General features: G+C 39.7%; 1 protein-coding gene across 4 annotated transcripts; it reads left to right on the top strand.

Moving 5' to 3' along the window:
• Positions 1–14: 14 nt before the first annotated feature.
• On the top strand, positions 15–21,744 carry LOC103383536 (proline-, glutamic acid- and leucine-rich protein 1). 4 transcript variants are annotated; one of them, XM_025058244.1, is made up of 8 exons: positions 15–193; positions 1,837–1,948; positions 16,715–16,789; positions 17,111–17,155; positions 17,456–17,603; positions 17,811–17,972; positions 18,112–19,738; positions 19,780–21,744. In XM_025058244.1, the coding sequence occupies exons 3-7, from the start codon at positions 16,715–16,717 to the stop codon at positions 19,248–19,250; spliced, it is 1,569 nt and encodes a 522-aa protein (XP_024914012.1). In that variant the 5' UTR covers positions 15–193; positions 1,837–1,948; the 3' UTR covers positions 19,251–19,738; positions 19,780–21,744. The 4 variants fall into 4 exon arrangements, with proteins under 4 accessions (XP_024914012.1, XP_024914011.1, XP_024914009.1 ...); XM_025058243.1 differs by lacking the exons at positions 15–193; positions 1,837–1,948 and adding an exon at positions 12,634–15,114 and having other exon boundaries at positions 16,715–16,759; XM_025058241.1 differs by lacking the exons at positions 15–193; positions 1,837–1,948 and adding an exon at positions 12,635–15,114.
• Positions 21,745–23,209: the final 1,465 nt, after the last annotated feature.

Here is a 23,209-nt window from a genome sequence, read left to right as displayed (position 1 = left end):
TCAAAAACGCGTTGGGTTGAACCGTGAAAGAAATTTCCATTATACGAGCGAAGAGTCATGTAGACGTTGTTACGTATGTCAGCTGTTTTTTCATATGATTGTGTGCCAAGTTAGAACTAAACACGACGGTTGAGTTATTGTTTCCTGGCCTAATCATTATGAAAGTGCTATATGAAGGGACAGAAAATAGCAGGTAATTCATCTGTGGAATATTGGTTTAAAATAAGTAATATATCAGTCAAAATGTGTCGTTTTGAATAATTCTTGATTTTATTGATTAAATTGTGTCGTTTTTTTTGGTTCATGGTCTAAATTGTCTCTCAGATGTGTTAAAATAGGCTGAAATATTCACAGTGTGAAGTATTGTCATCTACAACCACAACCCTTTTATATAATACTTTTTTGTCCTTGACATCTCTGTGTTAATCCTTTTTTTAAACATGTTTGGTTAAACATGTTTGTGCTACATACATTTTGACTAAATATAGTTTTTAAAATATGATTATCTGTCATTTATATTGTGAATATATTATTTTTAAATCACATTCAATAGATGACAGGCACCTCAAATGAGAGATTTATTCAAATATGTCTATTTAAATGAAAGTGACAAGTGATACAGTAATACAACAACAAAAATGTATTTTAAAGTTGGATAAAAAAATGTGATTTATATTGGGTACTTACTTGAAAGCAACATAGCATACTCTTACATGTATTTGTGAACTTAAAAGTAAATTATTCTACTTAATAGTTAACATCTACATCCAGATGTATAGTGATCCTCTGTGCGTGTATTATGTTGAAGGGAATACAGTCCCACTACCTATCTTATTAGCAAGTCATGATGAACATTAAAAACACAGATGACACACATGTCATAGGTGAGCAATGTGCTACTTACAGTAAACAGCATGTGATTTATTGTAAGCCAGAACAACTTGGTGATGAAATGTTCTTGGTTTTTGGGGTTTTTTCATTTGTTAAATCAGATGACCTCTTACTTAAACTGCAACTATTTTTGTATATTATATAAGTGTGAGATCATTGCAGGGTTACATTTTAACATTGTCTAGGTTTCACTGCAAACCTTTCGGCTCTGATACTGTATGCAGCTGAACTGTGGGGGTGAGCAAGATGTCATGACTGCAGGAGCAATGGAAGAGTTATGAATATATCAGCAGTGTGCCTGCAGAGTATAAATGTGGGTTGCTCTGCATGGTAAGCAGTAAAGTGCCGGCAGCCAGATGTCTGTGCATCATTTTGTTGGTGTAAATAGTAAAGAAAGGCACTGGATTGAAGCAAGATACCTGTTGAGCAAAGTCGTTTTTTCTTAGAATAATGGTAATGAACAACAATGGGTCATAAAGGAGTTTAAAAATAACCATAGTTTTTTTTAATAATACTAAGATGTAATTATCAAAGTCTGTCACTGTCAACTTTAGTAAGAGATGTGTTCTGTAATTTGAAAACTTTTTAACGTTGACAAACCAATCGTAAGAGGAAGCAGCACGGAGATGCAAGACGTTTGTGTGCTATGGGAATGGAAATGTTTTTACACAATGATCATTTACTGAAGTTGAACATATATTTGGTTCATCAAGGTGAAGCCATGCATGAAACCACTTTCAACGGTGTTTGAAAAAAGAAAACAAATGATATGTGTGACAGTGTGCTCTTTCTGCCAGTGGTTTGTCTGTTGTGGCCGTGCTTGACTAAAAGCTGAAGTGTAACATGAGGGGGAAGACGGAGGAGCCTTTGTCAAACAAGGTCTCACGATGATTATTCAGCCTGTTATTTTGCACGACTCTTACTGTAGTTCTCATGTCAATACAGATGGAGGCCAGAAGAATGAGCAACAGCAGGCTGTAATAGCAGAGTGGCATCAACCTATGACAAAAATGAAACCAGATAGCAGATCGTTATCATGCCATGATGATAAAACCAGGTAAGTACTAACAAAAATGTCATTGACCTCAGTCTCACCTATGCCAGTGGTCCTGTTTTTTTGGTTTTATGGTGTTACACTGTGTGAATACTTCTCCCCACTAGACCTGGAGTAATTATAGACAAGTTACGCAACCTGTCATAGGCCCACTACACTTTACAGTGATGTCATTGCATTGGGCCACTGATGTCTGTACACGAGTTTTATCTGATTATAGAGACTACAGCCTAATGGAGTCATACAGGAAGCTGTTCTCTGTAACTTTTGTTGTGATTATTTTTTTTGGATACATCAGCAAGAACGTTGTCCCTGACCTCGCAAGAGTCCTAAAGCATACAGTACAAGCGTTCATTAAAATGCATATATGCCTTTTAAGGGAATGTTTTTACTAGCACAAAAATAACATTTGCTTTAGTTTAAGATTAGTGCAATTATAACTGTTGGTTTTTTTAGGTCCCAGGTCTCATGAAATGTACCAAACTATTGCAAGGTGTTAATTGTCCTTCCCATAATATGCTTCTATTTATAGGGTTATCATCTGTCCCCTGATCACAGTGGCTTAGAACTTGCATTGCTCGTTGCCTTAGCCTGTGAACTTTTCTCCTCTTCTTGTACTTACCGTATTTTCCTCCATTTAAAATCCTGTAAAAACTTTTCTGAATGTACCAATAATTATCAAATGTGCACACACCATCTTTGTCCTGAGGGTTGAGTGCATGGGGGATACATGTTGTATAGTCCAAACACCTTAGTTGCACAAATAATTTAAAAAAAGACCTGTTTTTCTATTGAAGTAGTTTTATATTTTTGGACATGACTGAAGAGAAAAAGCTTCAACATTGTGGCTTTTCTGCTTCTTCTGCTGCTGAGGAAAAAAGATATGATAAGATGAAGATGTAAGTGAAGTTTTCAGGAAATAACTCAAATACTTTCCATATGTTAGTGAAGGGAAGTTGTATTTGTTACATAAGCGTCATTTCCCCACTTGTACTACATTATTCTAATATGTATATTAACTCCCCTTCGGCAGTTAATGGGCTAAAGGTCTGGAGCCAAGACGGACTGAGGACAAACAGATCAAGTGTGACACAAATGTGTACCATTCTGAAAAAAAGTATTCTTTTTACCTCAGTAAAATTACTTTTTCAATATTTAACCATGAAATGAGGGTAGTGTCTATCAACACAGTTACTGTGTACAAATGTATCTCTGTATCTAATTAGTGGTTAACAAGAGATCTGGGATTAGGAGTTGTTTATCTGGCTGCTGGTTGTTTACTAACTCCCTTCCTCCAATTTGCCATTGGTCTCCACCTTTTTGGGACAAGGTTCATCTACTATTGTCTGCTTTCCAACACTGAAGGTCTGTCAAAGCAACTCCACAATTATATTATATAACTGGGCAAAGAACAGAGCTCTGTCCATACACAACTCCCATTTCCTTCAACAGACCAGAATCAGATAAGCATGGCTAAGAGATTTGAATGTTTTAGTGCAGAACAACTGTATCAACAGTGCACCAGGAAAAGCTTTGCAAAAAAACTCTGTGTTTGGAACACAGCCTGTATGTATGTCATGGATGCAGCTGTTCCCAGGTGCAAGAATTACTGTTAACGATGCATCCACAGAGAGTTTACTGTGGTATTTTTCATTCATAGTTTAAAATTGGGCCACAATGAAAAAGTGGTTCGTGCACTTGCCTTACAGCAAGAATATCACTGGTTTGATCCCTGCTCATCCTGAATGGATTTGGCATGTTGTCCCTGTGTGCATGTGTTTTCTCCAGGCACTCAAGTTTCCTCCCATAGTCCAAACATGTGGATTAGGTTAATTGTTCCCTCTTATTGACCATGGGTCTGTGAATAGTTGTTTGTCTCTATATATGGTTGTGCAATTTGACCTGTACCTGTATCCCGCCTTCACTTGGTGATTGCTGGGAAAACATGGCTGAATTTTTGGTTCTATTAAATAATAACCATAATGTACACAGAAAAAATGTTTATAATGTATTGTGAAGTTGTTCCATTGACCTCTTCATTAGACCAGGTGTAGTAGTTTTCCACCACTCCTTGTGACATCATACTAACATAAGAGACTCACGATTGGTCAAAAACAACACCTGATGTTGAATGCACTAATTATGAGTCAGGAGCTAAATGTGTGTATATGACTACACTTTTACAGAAATCTAAATTTTCCACTGAACAATAGCTCAGACAGTGACGTAAGTCTGTTAAATTCAGAAGCATCCGCTGATGATGACACAAACTTTTCTAGAATTTGTGAATGATGGCTGGGTTGGGGCGCGGCTCTTGTACACTCATCCTCGACTTAATACACACATTCAGTGGTATGGTGACAAAAGTAAAACTGAAAAAAATATTTCACATATTGTGAAAGTGTTTCTGCACCTGTGAATACAAACGGCTGGTCACTGTGTGCAGGCTGCCGTTAGCTTTAACTCTTTAACACCAGAGCTCACTTGCACGTTTCTCAAACATTTTGACATTAAAGTCGTGCAACGACTTTTAAAAATGTTTGGGAAAGACAGTTTGAGCTTTTTGACCTGTAGCATTCTAAGAAGGCATTCTCCGTGTTGTTTTACTTGACTCTGCGTAGACGTGCTTGCTCACTCGTCTGTATGAGTCATGTTAAGCCCTACTTATCTCAGCATGTGTGAGAGGCATATGATTTAGATGTTCTTAGTTTCACTTCAGGAAGCATTACTGTACCTTGAGGGAAAAATAGATTTTAAGCACAGATGGAAAAAGTTGTCATGTAAGATGACAGTGAACGTTGATCAAACTGAGTGACATCTCACTTCAGCCCAGGAAAATATTTTAGAAGATTAAGAAACTCATTTTAAATGGTTGGGGAGATGTATTTTATTGATATATAAATGTAATGTGACCTGGATGACAGTTGCTGCGTGTTGACTAATAGATTACAGTATAGGAATATGAAATTTATTCAGGAAAAATGCTTAGGTAATTTGTTGTATTGTATTGTAATATGTTGTAGTCCAATATAGAGAGCTGTCCATGCGATTTACCAGTAAAGAAGTGCAAATATGAAGGCAGTTGCATAGTATAGTTCAACCGCTGCAGGGACTATTCAACCTGTGTGCCTTTAGGTTTAACTACATAAGTAAATGTGTTATACTATAATGCTAAATACCCAAATAATTACATTATTATATTTTAAAGACAAGAGGAAAAACATTTGTTTATAGGTGTTTGTACTAAAACAGGTTTATGTTCATCACCAAATTAAATATTTAAAAAAAAAAATTGACAGTCAACAACTGAATTGAAAATCTGTAGTTTATTTGTACATAAAGACTAAGTCTAAAGTCTAAACCACTCTCTCCTCCACTAATATAGTTCTCCCATCTGCGATTCATCATATGTACCGGTTCCTCCATCTGCGCACTTCCTCCCACGGAGCTGACAGCTCTTCACACAACAAGAGACTGAAAGGTGGCAAAATATTTGGCTGTCTTTTCATCTACAGTTTTGTGGCCCTTCCACTTTCATGAGATACCAGTATCGGCAGCATATGGTCTCTTTTCGGTCTCTGGCACCGTTTTTTAGAAGTCTTTCCAGATACCTGTGTTCCTCCTCTGTACCTCAGCCTCCCTGGCATGAGTGTTGTGGTTAGAACTGCTGCCACTTGCTCCTTCAGCTCTGGTGCCCACTGCCACACCATAGCACCGTGTTGTTCTGCCATATGTTGTTCATGAGAGTCAGTGGTTGTGATGCATAGAAGAGAGTCACTTTTTATTTTCTGCCTTTCTCCATTGTCCATTTGCTGCTGAGAATAAAAAAGCAGGCTGGAGACAAGGAGTAAAAAAAAAAAAACAAATGTAGACAGAGAACATCATGAGAGCCTAATGGGGCAGGGGTGTTTGCATGTGAGGGTGAATGGACTCAAATAAAACAACCATATCCGTGACCATGGCAACATCGAACATAAGCTAATTCATACTCTCAAACAGCGGGTCTCTAACAACAAACATCCTCTCTATAAATATGCAAACCAGGCCTATCTTCCCATGTGGGTGGGCAGCAGACAAGACAGAGTGACGGACCACCCACTTATGGATGAGATTCTTCTCTGATAACAGATGAAAACTTGTGAGAATGCACACGTTTCTATTCTGAAGCATTTTATTCTCTGTGTTTGGTCACCGTTCTGATAATCCTTGTTAAGGATGTCGGAGTTTGTTCATCTCTGTGTGTGTGTTACTTTAAGGCAGTTGCCCTACAGCTGCTAACCTAATGCTATGTTTTGAGATGACAACAAAGGCTATTCTATATTATTCCATATCAACAAGTTCCCATATCAGTGGAGCGTATTAAACCACGTTGAGGCTCAGCACTTGGATTGGCTTTTTTCACTGCATACAAACTGTTGTGTGGTGTTTGCTGGGCAGTATCGGTCCGTTAGCATTTGTATTTACAGTATAACTTTAACAGAAATTCTCTTTTTATGTATGTAATATTGTGTTTTCTGCTTCGATTGTATGTACATTTTTATCATTGATCAGGTTTTTTAATAATCTAAGTTCCACAGACCAGCATTTGATACTGGTGTTTGTGTGTGTGTGTGCTACCTGTTTGCATCACAACCTGAAGTGCTAAAATGTTTTCCTCTAGCTTTCATCAGGCAGCTCAAAAAGGGCGTGACAAGGATAAATGACAGAGACAACACGGCACTGTAATTACTGCCGCCAAGTGAGTGGCTGATATGACTCGTGACACGAACTCTGTTTATGTTCCCTCTGCTTGCACGCACACTCGCATTGTCAAGTGTGCTATATGTGGACGTGAGTGTTTGGGTGTCTGCGTCGTCTCTGTGTGCATTATTTTGCCCATCTGGCATTTTAGGAACACAGCTGCAAGGTACAGGGTTTGGCTCATATCCGTTGCTGAGTTGGCAGTGGAGGGAGGGGTGTTAGAAAATAGGATTCAGTGTGCGAGGAGTCATCAGCGCTGCTTTCCTGCTGTACTCTTCCACTACACTGTCCTCAAAAAACTTCTGTGGAGTCTTTTCATGCTCCTGCGGTTTTCACTCCCTCATTGGGGAAGTCTGTTTTTTTTTTGTTTTTTTTGTCATTGGGTATTTGTTTTGTTTAACGGCGGTTGCAACGTTGCATTACTGCCTTGTTACTATATGTTGTTGTGTAATACAAGATGTGAACATTTTCAATATCATCAACAACAACACTAACCAATCATTAACACATGCAAATTTATTGGTTTCATCTTCCCCGTCCAGACGATTAGTTTGTTTGTTTAGTGTAAAGAAACACCCTGGTTAAATATTCTATACATCTGTTATTGTCCAGGGCAGTAGGAGGGAAACGCATTCTGCAGTTGAGCAATGTTTCATCTGAAAACAATAGCCCGAACCACAGATATGCCTTAGGGTGGAGCAAAGAAGGGCAGCAAACCTCTGGGGGTCCCTTTTTATGAGGGGAAAGAAGTCAGAAGAGGAGAGACATTTGGGAATGATAAAAACACGCCAACACATTTTTTTTTCATTTCTTCTGCACAGAGATTAGTAGGACAGTTGTTGAAGGTAAAAGTTATAATATTTGGAGGTTCACAGGAGTGCACCAGAATTGGAGTGAATATAATTTAAAAACATGATTTAATGGAAAGGAGAATGAAGAAAATGATGGACAGGTGATTGAGAGAAGGGGCAATTTTGACACTTTGACAATAGAACGGTCCATGCAGCGCTGCAGTAGTTGCTCTCCGCAGACTGAGAGAATGGCCCACAATTGCACAGCTGTTTCTAATCAGTAGCTCGGCACCGATGACTGACCTACATCCTGGTGCTTGCATGTCTTTGAACCCATGGCCCTGTTAGACTCAGCAAATGGGGGAAGTAGGGAGAGCCAGGGAGAAAAACAAGAGGGAGGAGAGGTCGGAGTCAAGAGGGGTGAATTAAATAACAGAAAAATGACAAAGAGACAGGGGAGGCAGGGGGCAAAAGGAGAGAGAGAGAGATTTGTTTTTTAAATCTGCTGTAAGTGATATTGCAGGTACCAGTCTGACAACGATTTGATGAAATACTTGCATGTTAACTGACAGAACACGTCACACAGACACAGATGTGTGTTCGCCTGCAAATGTTTCCATAACCTAAAAGTGCAGCTGTGCGCACCTCAAATATATGCCAGTTGTTTTCATTTTTTTAAAAGGTGTTTTTTTGCACCTCAGAGCTACTTTTGTAGGCTAAGAATCTTTTTCTTTTTTTGTCAACACCCTGAAGTCCATCACACTTATTAAAGTTCTGCTGTTTGCCTCTCAATGAGCGAGACCTTTCATTAAGGCCGAAGTGCATGGAGCAAGCATTCCTTGCATGCTGAGGAGGGGTACAGCCGAGTGCCAGGGGTCTCCTAGTAATGACTCATGGCAAAGATCCTGATCCAGCCCCACTCACAAACAGGGCGCTTCCCCTCAGACATGCAGAAAGTGGGAGCGAGGGAGTGGGGGAGGGGGTATTCTTTGAGAAGAAAAAAGAAGGAGAGGGCAGTGTAAGAATGGTGTAAAAAAAGTTCAGCTGTAACATGTACAAAAACACAGAGAGGGGAAGAAACTGGAAATAGGTCACTGTGTCTCAAGACACAAAAAAGAGGAACAAAACAGAGAGAAGACCCGAGCAGGGGAGAAAGGGAAAAATGAGAGTTGGTGGTGAAGTCAGGACGGCCAAGAATTCACTGGACGAGAATGTGCAGAAAAAAATGTTGTGAGGCAAGAGAGCGTGTGGGGAGGGAGAAGTTAGCAAAGTGGCTTGAGTCCTTGGGGCAGTAGAACAACAAAGTAGTGGTGTTTGCAGTGGTCTGTCTTCTTCATAGTTGCTCTTTTGGTGACAGGAAAAAGATATATGGCACACAGGATATTTGAATATGGAACAGGGAAGACATGTTTATCTATAGAGCCTGCAGCCTGTATCCTCAGCAAGGCATCTCAGATGTGTAGCTACGGGCCTTGGCCTGGACTCAGTACAGTATTGTTGTTTAAAGAACATTTCTTTCTTTCTTTTTTTCTTTAGTTCTAGTTATGTTCTAGCTATTTATTTTGCTATTTTTACAGTTATTTTGCATAAACTGTAATTATTTTTCTTACTGTTCACTAGTCCTTGGCTAACTTGGCTAAATATGCTTCCAGTGTCGAAGTGTCTGTCTTGTTGTTACTATAAAGACCATTTTTCTTTTTCTTTAGGCTCCTGGCTTGTTGTTGTCACCACTGAGCCAGGGTTGTAAAACTGGATATGAGGTTTTCACTGAGGCCTTTTTTATGAAGTCAGTTACTTTAGTCAAATTTATTGCAATATTTTGCCTGCTCCAATATAAAGAAAAAAGGAGTCGGCCACTAAAGTCATCCAGTCATGTGGGGTGCTAAAGCAGATGAGTAGACACCATGTCTTTGACGTTTCTCCCTAATAAGAGCCTAATTGGCTTCTGTAAACATCTGGATTAAAGAGGCACGAGCTCGGCTATGCCATTTACTGTTCATGGTCTTTCTCTCATGGTACTTGTTTATGTGGTGCCACAGTGTGTTATCCTTGAAGATGTGGTGACAGCACAGACACTTGAGAAAGTTAAAACGTGTCATTGACCCAGGTCAGAAATGCAGCTGGACAAAGAGACACGTTCGCATAGTTGGGACCAGACTTTCTGCTGCTGCTGGACTTTTTTCCTCCTGAAAACTGTCTTAAATCAGCCAGAGGTGAAACCTTGCTGTTTGTGTGCTTGCTTATGTTTGTGCTTTTCTGTTCCTCTCTGGGCCACTACGGTCTACACAGGGTTCCTGTTGTTTTTGTGCCCGTCTCAGACAAAGACCTTGTGTCAGCAGCAGCAACGCCAAACACCAAAGAAAGCCACTGAGGTCATGTGGAGACGCCACAGTCAACAGGGGGTTAAGGGAGGCACTTTAATTAAACATATATTGCTCCGATTTCCAAGTACTTTTTCTCACTTTACTCCTCCCACCATGTTTCATTTAATTTCCTTTTTTATCCATTCCACGAGGTCCAACGTTATTGCAGCCACAACTTTGTTCAGATTAACTGTGTCCCTCAGCAAGGGTTACTAGCTCATAATTATTTACTCCAAACAGATTATTTTCTATTCTTTTATATTTACACCTGTCCTTTTTGCCCATCTTCACCCAAACAGTATATATATATTTATATATATATCCCTTTAAACCTATCTGCACATGAAAGTAAATCAAAAAGTTATTTTGTTTAATGACTTTGAGATTATCATTTACTTCTTCAGGCGTTCTTATGTGTGTGTGTAAGGATTTACTGTGGAAAGCAGGGAGAGGGAAACTGATACAAGTCGTCTTATATGATCTTGTTTTGGTTGTTTCACTCAGCGGTATGATAATCACATTTGATAGCACGTGTGTTTGTGTGTGAGTATGTGTGTGTGTGTGTGTGTGTGTCTACAACCCTCATTAAGTTAACTCTGGTTGACTTGCCAGGACATGTCTTGGACTTCTGCTGGCCTGTGGTTCCATACTTTTAATATCTGTGTGTGTGCGTGTGTGTGTGTGTGTGTTTAATCCGCTATCAAAGTGAGATAGGATCAGGAGAGCACGGCAGCATAACAGCCTGTCAGTCACGTGCACCGTCTCTCTGTAAGTTCCTCTTGTTTTTCAAGGTGTTCAGAGTTACAAACTGATCCTTTGTTCCCCTCAACTTTCCTCATGTTAGGTCGAAGGGAAGAGTGTGAGGAATGGAATGTGCACATACAGCACCGTAAACACCTTTTTCACAACATTTTTTCTTTACTGAACATAAATAATGGCAATTTCTCACAGAAATCGTTGACGTACATAAAAAATGAGTCTAGCGTAAAAATCTTTTGGTGGAGGTCGGTGCCATATACTGTGCTGTTTTGTCCGTCTCTCTGTCCGTTTTGTTTGCATGTGGTTGGTGGGGAACTACGGAGAGACACACAATGACATTTGTCTGCACCCGGATCCTTTCGGCAAACATGAGAGGAATAGTTTTGTCTCTGTCTCTTCATGTTTGACAGCTGTGGCATATTAGCACAAGGACAGCTGATTTACAAGGCTGATGATAATATAGTTATATTGCAAACAAAGAGGTCAAAGACAGTGACTGGGCCTGGCTTCACAGTGACAGCTGCTGAATGGTCTTCTGGACTCATAGATACTGCAGTGTATGAGGAAGCAACACAGGAAAACAGTGTTGTGTTATCAAAGCTAAAGGTGGAGGATTTGCCCAGAAGTTAAATCCAATCCATAACGGCCGGTCACACGGTCATTTACAGACGGTAGGTGTTATTGCCTGAAATAGGAAAAGTTTTGGAAGGTAATAAAGATTATATACAAAGAATGAACCAACATTTAGAAGCAGAGGTTATTAAAATACCTCATAGTATTGACTAGTAATAATAATAACAAGACTAATATTAATAATACTAAACACATTACCCAACACTAAATATATACACATCGTTTTAGATGTATAAATTCTGCAGCCTTGTCAGCTGTAGGGGGCTGGTGTTTAAAGTCACCTGACCTACTAATGACAGTGACCTCTCCATGGAAACACAAAGCAACAAACCCTAACAAGAATGTCACTTATCCTCAGGAACACAACTATCAAACAGTTTGATCTCGCCAAAGAGACAAAACAACAGAGCACAAAGTCTGTTTTAACACAACAATAGTTTAGCTGCAAGAAACTAGAAGTTAACCTCTATTTTTATCATGTATAGTAAATGAGTTGTTTTGGCTATTTTTAAGGCGTTCAATAGGTAACACCCCTGGTGTTTACCCCTGGTGAGGCATTTTAAAATACTAAGTCAAATTTAATACAAAGTCTTAAAAAAGACCCAGGAAAAAAAAAAAGAAAAAAATTCTCTGCCTCCTCGTTTGGAAAATAACTGGTAATGCAATGTTTTTTCACTCCTTTTAGGGGCTTCTTGTACACAGCACTGTCATATACAGTGCCGTTTAGAAATGTCACATGTTCATTAGGTACAGGATATGGCTTGAGAGTCTAGTAAGTATTAGCAGATGTATGTTAATTTGGCTGACCTGAAAACTTTGCATTTCCCAGTAACTCACTGACCTCAGTCTGTTTTTTTTATTTTGTAGACATTTTGTTGGGCCCTTTTAAAAAAAGTTACAAAAGGTGTTTCATTTCTATCCAGTTTCTTGAGTGACGCCATTGCCGTGACATCCGAATGTCAGTTAAAGGGCAGGTTTCATAATAGCACACTCATCATATAGACAAAGTCAAATTTCTAACTGTCGTGTAAATGCTATACCTTTGACATGTGTGGATTAAATCCAGCTGAGTGAACTGTTGTTATGTTTGCATGGACTACAGTCCTTTATAGAACGACACGTGCTATTGACTCTCGGTGTGGGGGAACCTGCTGCTCCATGCAGGACTAGATGACCCTGGGGATGTCTGTAGAACATTTCTACATGCAACATGACATGCATGCAACATGGGTTTGAACAAGCCTTATATCATATATTTATGATATGATAATATTATATTGATTTTTATTTACTTGTTTTGTTTAAAATAGTCTCATAAAAACACTTTATATTGTATACAAACGAGTATAAATAATAAAAACACAACACCAAATATCATATATTTAACATACACCACATGTGTTTAATATAAAAAAAACTATACAACTACTTTCCTACCACACACACACACACAAATGCTTTCTTCAAGATATCTTTAATTTAAAAAGTAAACCCCTTCTGGGCAGCATCTCATTTTCCCCACAACACAAATATCTTCCAAACAAGAAGTTAAAGTTAATGGCAGGTGGTGAGATGTTAATTACACCTCATTAAGCACTCATTCCCTGCCAGATTGTCTGGTTGGATTTTTACACATTTTCCAGTGTTTCTTTCTGGAGGGTTCCCTCGTGTATGACGAGTGCTTTTGATTCATTTCCTCATTTGCTGCGTGAAATTCCACCTTATCAAGTTGCTAATTGAACTGTGTGTGCTAAAGCTTTGCTACTGAATTAAACCTGGACGTTTTTGTTTTGCTGAACTGAAAGGTTTCTGTTATTTATTTTTTTAAACACCAGTGGTTACAGTAAACGAGCTAAACTTTAAGTTGCATCACTGCCACCTATTGGTTGGATTCCATTATATCCATCTGAGACGGTGTATTTTAACTTCAACTGATGGATTAAACTTGGACTCAATTTTCCCTGCTCAGTAAAAACAAACGTATGTAGTAAGTACATTTGTATGTAGTGTATTTATAAAGTATATTAATACATGTATGTGATGTATTTATAAAAGTAACGTATTATAACCAAAGAGGGAGAAAATGGTCTTTGGGAATATTTACATAATCAAATTTTGCTAGCTTGCTACAACATATGTAACAGTTAGGGCCAGACCCTCTTTTAACGGTCACTTGTAAACGTTGCTTCACTTGTGGAGAAATGTATCCACGTACGTGTATATTAGGTGAACAACTTCCCAAAACGTGTTTATTTTCATTTTTGAATTTTTTTTTTTCCTGTATTGTTCAGTAGTTTCTTGGCATTTGTAAATATTAAAGTAGATAGATATGGAAAAAAGTCATTTTTAATTGATCGTGTAGTTTGTGTAATCTTAAAAATAACGAGCGTGTATTGTGGTAACTACTTACGGAATATCACATGTCCCTCCTCACCATGGGAAAGAAGAACAAAACTTACAATCGGTTTCATTTTGAATTGTCTATATTCGGCTATGCACACTCATTGCATACCTTGTTATTGTCACATTGACACATAGTAAAACAGAGAAGTCTCATATGGTCCTGAAGTAATTCCAAAAGTACACAACATATTTCAAAACACACAAAATCCTTCTGTATATTATGATGGAGGTCACACGCATGCACGCACGCACGTTCACACATTATAAACATTTTTCTACGGCGGCGTCTGATTAATCCCTCTTTACTTACAGAATATAACATAGAAATTGACAGCATGTATTCTACTGCCCTCTGTTGACAATTTACGAAAACTTCAACGTTTAGTTTTTTTAAACTTTTTTACATGATTTTTTAGACAGACGCCCTGGATCCATGGTGGTAGGCGAGCCATTGTAGGAGGTATAAAGAATTTCAACATTTCTAGGATAAATGCTTGTTTAGTAACTGTAGTAATTTAAATATTTAATATCATCGTTCTTACTTTATTATACTTGTATGTATTATTACAATTATTATTACTGGTGTTGTTGTTTATTATATGTACATATTTATATATGAGTAATTGGTTATATATATTAATCTATTATTGACTCTGTACACATTCCACCAATTTCCCAGTTTTTGTTTTTTTAGGAGGATAGCGTTGCTTCTAATTTAATGTAAAAACTTTGAAGTTAATTCAAACAAATGTGCTTGGAGTATTTGTTGATGAAGCTATAAAAAAATACTTTTGCTAATTAGCGGCCAGTAAGGGGCGCTCTCGCTAGTGCTCTGAGGAGATTTGATTCCAGAATCGTAAAAATAATTTTCACGAAATTTATGGTTGTAATGTGATGAGGTTTATAGTCACTGTACGACGAAAACAGCAACAACTGGAACCAATGATTTGACTGGTCCCCCCTGGACACACAGCCACACACATACCCGCACACACACACACGTGTATGTGTTGTGTTTTCATGCTCGTAGAGCACGTTAGTGTGTGAGCGGCCTCCGTACGGCTGTTGCTGGGAGCTCCAGCCAATCAAAGTCGCTGCTGCCGCTTCTCCCGTACGAGCAAAAATGACGTCATGCTCTGCTCCGAGCCTCTCTGCGTAAACAGCGGCTGAAACATCTTCACCTCCATCCCAACGCGGCAAAACGCCCTCCGTGGCAAATCCGTTGACCTGTGTGCGAAACAACACACAGGAAGACAGAGGCGCCGCTGTTCCCTCGGAGTGGTGTCAGTCAGCCCTCACGTCCGTCTGTCGGTCCAGGGGAATGGCGGAAAGAGAGGCCGCCGCGTTTGTGGAGTGGGACAGCGGCAGAATAACATCCCGCCTCTGCAGCCGTGTTTCCTCTGCATAGCGTGGTTTTTCAGCACTAGTCATGGATCCTGAGAACAAGTTAACGTTCTGCCTCGGGTTGAAGTCGGTGGAGGTAAAACACACACACACACACACACACACACACACACACGTACAGTACACACACAGGTGTCAACAGATTTAGAGACTGCAGTAGAAACACCTGCTTCCTCTGCCCATGTTGTGTTCTTCTGCTCGCTGTCTTCGTTTAACGTCTGCATCTACTACTAAATCACTACCGTACTAATGTAATATTAATCTATATTACATCTTACAATGTTGTCGACTTCAGTGAAGGTTTGTGCTCAGTAAAATCACTCATTTTCCACATTAGTTTATTACATAACGATAAAGGGAAACCCCGTATCTGCGGTTGTAGAAAAACCTTCAGCCACAGAATTGAAAACCTTTTTTTTTTAATTTCGCAAATTAGTGGAGTTTAAATGTCGAAAATTGTGGGCAGAGTGAGGAAACTTACTTAAACTTGATTAATTAGAGGAGGGAAATGTAAGATAATAATGTGTCTCTAAGACTTTCATAATATTTTGTCCATTAACTGAAGATATTGTAACTGCATGTGTGAAAATGTTTGTTCATGTTACAAAAATGCAGCAAGAACTAAAATCTTTAATTTAGTAATGTCATGACCTTTAAATGCCAGGCCAAAAAGAACTTTTTTTTCCCCAGTTGAACAACTTTTTTCTATTTTTTTTTTTTAAATATTGGAAAACAGTCAAGTTCACCTGTTGGTGACAACATCTGTTCCTTTAATTAAACCATGGTTTGGGAATTGATTAGCACTTTTGGAAGTAAAATATTGCTTCTTCTTCTCTGTAGCCAAACAAAGTAGCTCTCAGCCCCTGTGTTTACATTTGTTTGGTAGCTGGAAATATATTGGAAATATGTTGGAAATATATTGTGCTGTTATCTGTTTCAGCCCTCATGTGAAGCACATTTAGCAGCAATTTCCACTAGTGAACCTTTAGCACAAAGTTCTCTCCTGACCTCTCAGTGTGTTAAGGGTTAACAGTTTATTTAGCCATTAGCCAAAGGAAACATTTCTAATAGCAGCCATTTTCTTGGTAATGACAATAAAAAACACAATTATCATTTATTTTCATAGACTATTGAGTGAGTTGTTTTTTTTTTCTATTCATTTCCATTCACTTCATACCACAGTGCTGTACAGAGTTTAGAGCATGAAGGGCGGAAATAGTTTGTGGTTAGTCTGTGGTCTGTGTATAAAAACCTGAATGATCTCCTGACACTTGTGTATGCACTGTGTGGTGGGCTTACCACAGGAACTCCACAACCAGGCTCGAACAGTTCCCCTATCGACTCTCACGACAGAATAGAAACATCCTGTGGTTATGATGTACCTGAGGTTTCGTTCGTCAGATGGTTTGATCCAGTGGTTTGTGTTCATCAAGGACACAACTGTAACTACTGTATCTTTTCACATTCAAACGTATACCTTTACACAGTACCTTTGTCTTCTCACTGAGTCATAGAGAGCAGATTAGGTTCATGTCACTGATTTGTCGTTTTTCGACCTTATCTTTTTTTTTTTTATCTGTCGTCATTTGTCTGTTCTTTTTGCATTATATTTTCACTTCTACTGTATTTCTCCATGGCTTCTCCATCTTGACAGTTGTACTCGTCTCTCTTTACAGATGACCATGTCCCTGACGGTAATGGACAACACCGAAGCAGCTACTGTACGGAGCTCAACCTTCAACCGCAACTCAGTGTGTAGTGCCTGTGGATAATACAACACTAACAGCATGAGTGAAAAAAAAAAAGCCTTAAGAGCGTAACTAGGCTGGTTGCCATGGCAATGTATAATTATGTGTTCACACTTCAGCATCTTGTGTGGTAACTATGTACACATAACAGTTTTAGTAACCTACTTTTTTTTTACATAAGAAATGTAACCAAGGCTTTTCTATAGGGATCTGTTCTGCTCTCATCTCATCAACAAAATCGTTCTTGATTATTGTCTCCCCTCTGTCCTTGACAGTGTTTGATAATAGTCCATTTCACAGAGGTGTTTTCTTCTCTGCTTGTAGGTTGCTGTTTCTCAGAAAGAGGCGGACGTGCAGACAGTAAATCGGGTGAGGCTTGTTTACCTAAAGCAGAAGCTGCCTGCGGCCTTCTAACGTATTTGATCTGTTCATTAGTCAGTGATGAAAATCATTGAAGACCCCCGGGTGTCACGATTGTGACTACTTTGCTTGTTTATTCTTTTAAAATTCACTTTTGTTGACTTTGTCATGTGGTAAAAATCTTATAAGACAATAGAGGACCAGTAGGTTAGATTAATATGTAAAGCTAACCAATGACATGTTGTGTCATGTGGAAAATCATTCTATACAGAATGCAGCTTTTTTTTCATACTGTGGTTTGTCCACTAGGTGGTGAAGCAGCACCGGGGCTCTGGTAGCCAGCCTGTAGTCAGTTCCAAGTACTGTCCTGGTGTCAACAACAACCCAGGTTATCTGTGTGAAACCGGGCACTGCTGTGGAGAGACAGGCTGTTGTACCTATTATTATGAACTCTGGTGTAAGTAAACTGATTTATATAATTGGTTATTGCCTCACTTCCATTTACATATGAATAATTATAATAAATTACATTTTAAAAATTATATATATATTCTATATATTCTTCCTCTGGCTTTAACAAACATATATTACAGATTGCAGACCACATGTGTTATCTCTGCTTTCTAAATCAGGGACATTGAAGGTTATTATTATTTTTTTCTAGGGTTCTGGCTTTTGTGGACAGTGCTGATCCTGCTCAGCTGTTTCTGTGCTTACCGCCACCGCAGAGCCAAGCTGAGAATCCAACAGCAGCAGAGACAGAGAGAGATCAATCTCATCGCATACAACGGAGCCTGCAACTATCCTTCCTCAATGCTGGACCTCAGTATGGTTTTTCTCATCAGCTGAAATGAAAAATATTCTGTGCTGCGTGAATAGAAATGTAATTTGTGAACCACGAAAATGTTGACTTTTTATAGCCTTATTATATAAATGCCTCTACTTTATTTTCTTCTCATTAACAGGTTTTTTGGCTTCCTTCAAGTTGCCGTCTTATGAGGAAGTGGCTGCACAGCCCTGCACTCCTCCTCCACCTTACAGCTCCGTCTTTGCCCTGCAGGGTGGTACCATGGGGGGTCCGAGCTCCACCTTCCCCCACCACTACCCTAACAGTAACCCCTGCCCTCCATATCGTGGCCCCGGCCCCGGTGGCATGACTTCTTCCCAGAGCTCAGACAACTACACCAGCTGCTCCTGTGAGTCCTGCTCCCTCACCTCCCCATCGAGCACCTCCTTCTCTGTGCAGGTGACAGACGAGACGTACGACAGCAGCCACCTCTCCACTCCCAGTGATGTGGGAGGTGACGGTGCCATTATGCCAAGGTACGGGGCTGGGTTCACTCCACCGCACTCCGCTCCGCTGTCGGCACAACTCCCTCCTGATGTGGTTCCTGCAGCCACTCCAGATGTCATACCGGTTCAGAGACACTCCTCTATCAGCACCGAAAGAATCTCTGCAGCTCCATCATTTTCTCTTCCACTACAGTCTCATCGTGTGCAGCAGTCCTGTCTAACGCTTTCTCCCCTGGTCCTGCTATCTTCCCTTCCACCCGGTCAATCCCATGCCCTTGCTTTGTCAGACCCACTTGGAGCCATGTCTGCGCAGAGAAAGAAAGACGAAGAGATATCACCTCAAGGTCCGACGCCCCGTGTCATGGCGTGTGCACCCAAACAGGCTGTGCTCTCTTCAAAGGTTACAGTGTTTGCACATTGCAACAGCAAAGAGGAGCAGAAACAGGAAAAAGAAGAAGAAGATGAGGAGGAAGATGACGATGATGATGAGGAGGATCACTTCAGGCACCGACGCCTCACCGGTGACTCTGGCATTGAGGTGTGCCGCTGTCATGTGAGGAGGGAGGAGCGAGAGAAAGAGGAACTGCAGAAAGGGTTTTTGGGTAAAGAAGGGAAAAAGAATGCCAAGGGTGAAGAGAAGGAGGACCTGTTGCAAAACAGCATGTACTGTTCCCTGGGAGGGAAGGCCAACAGGAAGTCATCTCTCTTGGACAACTACACTGAGCAGCGTGGCAACTTGTCCTCCTCCTCCTCCTCCTCCACTCTAAACCAGAAGACAGGCAAGGCCATTGTTACTGTGGAGGCCTTGTAGGCTGACAGCCAATGAGAGGTAATGAAAAAGTGAGATGTTTAAAGATCACAGACTGTTAATATGAACCAAGCGTACTCTACTGTAGGCTATGGCAGCTGAGTAAAGTCACAATAAAAGAGTGAATGTGCTCTGCTGGTTCAAACTCTAACACAGACTTAAAACCAGAGTCTAATGGTGGACACACATTAGGGCTGAAGTTGCTCAGTGCCAGGCTAAAGTGCCCATTACTCTCATCTCCTGTCCCCTTTGAGTCAGCACTTACATTACCCCAGAGGCAGGCGAGCTGACGCCTGGTTGCCTCCGACACTTACAACGGGTGACTGTTGGTTATACGTGGTCAAAGCACCTCGAGTTCTGGCGCGTTGGCCCACAACTTTAAACCACGCCGTGGCAGGTGACCACACGCAGAGCGATTTAACTCACACTGACTCTAGAATCTGGACTTTAGGGTGCAGGTGTGAGTGTGAGTGGACCCAAGAAAGATTTAGGTCCAGTTTTAGGTCTAAAAGTAAGAGTCAGAACGATTTAGGTCCAGTTTTAGGTCTAAAAGGTTTTTTAAGTATTATTTATAGGCTCACAAAAATGATCCTGTAGACCTGCCTGCATATTTAAGATGATTTCCTAAAAACACAATGTCATTTTTATAAGTTGCGACCACCGATAAAACAATGCAACAAATATGACTTCATGTCATTTGAGATTGACACATCACAAGATAGTAGATATTAAGCAACAACATTATATGTAATATGATGTTATTATGTCCAAAACCAGAGGAGCACTTTGAGTCTTTTATTGTGGGTCATGAGGGCCACACATGGCTTTGCCCATTTCTTATGTACAGTCAATGATGAGAACAAAAATTTAAAATTTAAAAAGTTGCTCGCTGGAGAAATGATCAATTTTTTTGCCTGTACAAACTAAGTAGTTGGTTTTGTGTAAGGTTCAAAGTTTTTTTTTTTTTTTAATTCCAGTTCCTGACTGTTGGTTTTTTGTCCCACTGCACTACAGTGGCTGTTAATCTCTTTTGAATCAACTTCCTAAAAGTCAGATTTCCTCAGTGAGAGTACAGGATTTACCTGAGGGATTTTATGACTCGTATGAATATTCTGAGAGATAATGAATCTTGACTTGGTGAGTAGGTAGGAATCACAAAGTACTTACGTGTTCCAAATAAAATAGGTTTTTATTTTGAAAGGATTTGGTATATAGTGTAGCAGTGGCAGCATACAGACACACTCACCGTATCTTGTTGTTATTTCAGATTGTTAGATCTTTGTTGGTCACCAAATAATGGATGTATTTTGTAAATATAAATGAGAAAACAGTGTGTTTTAATGGGAGATCCTGATTAAATACATACTGTAGAATTTAGTTTAAAGGTGCACTGGTCAGATTTAGGTGCAATTCATTTATATTCTATTTATCATTGGCCGAGGTCAACTAATTTATCAACGCTTTATTAGGTGTACCCTTGTCTGAATGGCTTAGAACAACACTTTAAATTGGCCGACAGCAGACAATCTTTTTGTGTTTTAATGCTTGAGATGTGAGTTCTAGTCTATCGCAACACCTAGCTGCACCACTAGATGTTGCTAAATCCTACTCAGTGTACCTTTAACCCTCTCTGCTAACATTTTTAAAAACATATTTAGAACTGTTCTGAATATTTTCGTAAAATATTCAAAGATGTGTTACTGTTGTTGTTGTTGTTGTTGTTGTTGTTGTAGGGTTTTTGTCTTTCCTTTCACCAGCTCTCTGTAGTAGAGAAAACTATTGACACAAGGCAACTATTGTAACTGACCTACGGTGTGAGTGTGTGTTAGATTTATTGTTTAACGTCGTTCTCCTAAGAGTCAAGGAGGGGGCGCCGAAGGGGGGAGGGGCTTGATACATTGGTTTAAATGTATGGGTGGCAAAGCTTTACGGTGGTTTTACAGTAATGTGTGGGTGTAATATGAGACTGTTAGATGAATATACTGTGTAACTTCTAGACTGTTTGACTTCGACTGCAACGTGGTTCAAGTGTTTCCCGGGAGATCAGCAGAAATCTGACTCCTGTGCAGACGGACGGTTGAGTTTTTACCAGGCACACCTGGTAATCACACACCTGGTCACTTCACACCACATGAATGTTAACGTGAGTGTAAATATGTAAATACTACAACTGTGTTTGGGAACTTTTATAGCATGTGGATCAACCTTTTTTTTTTTTTTAAATGTCCAAAAGTGCAACCAGACGGTGGTCTTTTTTTTAGGAAGACAATTTAAGAGCTAGCTTGTTAGAAGTCACCGCTGTTGAATTATTATCAAATGAAAGTTTTAGAACTGCAGTCACTTTGATGTTTTTCCTATACCACGGTTGCGATCACAGTGAAAGTTGTGCTGCTTCACCGCTAACATATCCTGATTGAGCCTTGAGCCCTCCCACCCCCCGTGTGAAGTTCTGTACTCATATAGGATTATGTGGATTTAGTCTCGGCACTACGTGGAACATGCGTGTTCTTTTGTGATTAAACATTGGTACAAAATGTACTGGTTAGAAAGTATCTGACATTTCCAACTGGTTTGCTCTGCTGTAGGTCATTAGAGCAGAACTGACTTTGCTGAAGGTGAGGGTTCAAACCCATGTGTTGGGGAATATGTGCAGTTCTCACGTCTCACGTTGGTTGAAGTACAGATTTACAGGATTCTCTCTGGTTGAAGCTTTTTTGCAGTGATTTAAAGATGATTTTTTTTAGAGGTGAGAGACATTTTCGCTCAGGCTCAGTTTGTAAGTGAGTCTTTAAAAATATTCATGGACAAACGTTAGGAGCAGAGGATATGAGTCTTTAAAAATATTTATGGACAAACGTTAGGAGCAGAGGATATTGGGAGTTTCTGTTCAAAGCTTGAGGAATTGTTTAAAATTGTTCATCAAACTCTTGATTGAGACCTTGGAAAAGGTTTCACTGAGCAAGTCTGCAAACATACAGTGGGTATAAACAAGTCTATGCTCCTCAGTTTATTTATTAACCAGTAAAACAACTATTTTATTCTTCTTTGGTTCTAATGATTAACAAATGGAAACAAACAAACAAAAAATTTGGTTGAAAAATTAAAGCGTGCTGCCAAATTGGTACGAGTCTGCAATCGTGACACATTTAGATTCTGTGGATCAGTAGGTAGTACAGTTGTCATACACCTGTGTGGTTGTAGTATAAAGCACCTGGAGTGGTCGTCAGGACTAGACAGGTGCTGTATAAGTACAGACCATCATTTTGTCAACTCTGTCTGCTGTCACTGTGGCATCTGAAGTCAGTTAGTCCCAGGACTCGAGCCGTTCACCACATGTTCCACTGCACACTATGTTGACGGTCTTCCTGATTCCCCTCTTTGGTTTTTCCCATCACAAAACTCCTCTTAAGGATTAAGGATGTGTAGCCTTTTCTGCCCACTGTTTGGCTACATAATTTCACCTCGATGTTGTGTTGGTCGCGGCAGCGTATTTTTAACGTCACTGAGTTGGAGATGGTGTTTTTTGAGATGAATTGATTGTAGATCTTTAATGCTGCCTTGTGAATGTTGGGTTTGTACATTGTGTATATAGTACTACAGTACATCAAACCATGAACCATTTTCTAGCAGTGCTTGGAGGTACCTTCATAAGTATACACAGATTGCAAAAACAGTATTTAGCAATAGTATGCACACTTTTTCTCCTCCTAGTTTTAGCTGGTTGACAGAAAATGAACTATTATGAGACTAAAGACATTTACCTCTTCATTACTGATCCAAGAGCTGTGCTGGGGCAGAGGCCCGTGATTGTACAACACACAGCTCTTCTTAGTGCTTTTGGCTTAAGGTGTTTTTCCCAAGTGCAAACTTTTTACCTTCCTGCTGGTTTGTGCCTCTCGTGTTGGGACATTTCATTCAGAGACTTTTTTTTCCATATTTCTCGACACACTCTCTTCCAACTG

The sequence above is a fragment of the Cynoglossus semilaevis genome, chromosome 9 (assembly GCF_000523025.1).
Source record: "Cynoglossus semilaevis isolate Cse_v1.0 chromosome 9, Cse_v1.0, whole genome shotgun sequence".
Classification (NCBI taxonomy): Eukaryota; Metazoa; Chordata; class Actinopteri; order Pleuronectiformes; family Cynoglossidae; genus Cynoglossus; species Cynoglossus semilaevis.
The sequence above is the reverse complement of the archived record's forward strand: the minus strand, read 5'-3'. Positions and strand labels throughout refer to the sequence as shown.

Coding starts and splice junctions, on each gene's coding strand:
- LOC103383536 (XM_025058241.1), top strand. CDS start 15,064: ATGGATCCTGAGAACAAGTTAACGTTCTGCCTCGGGTTGAAGTCGGTG. Junction 17,156..17,455: donor ACGTGCAGACAGTAAATCGG/GTGAGGCTTGTT, acceptor TTTGTCCACTAG/GTGGTGAAGCAGCACCGGGG. Junction 17,604..17,810: donor CTATTATTATGAACTCTGGT/GTAAGTAAACTG, acceptor ATTTTTTTCTAG/GGTTCTGGCTTTTGTGGACA.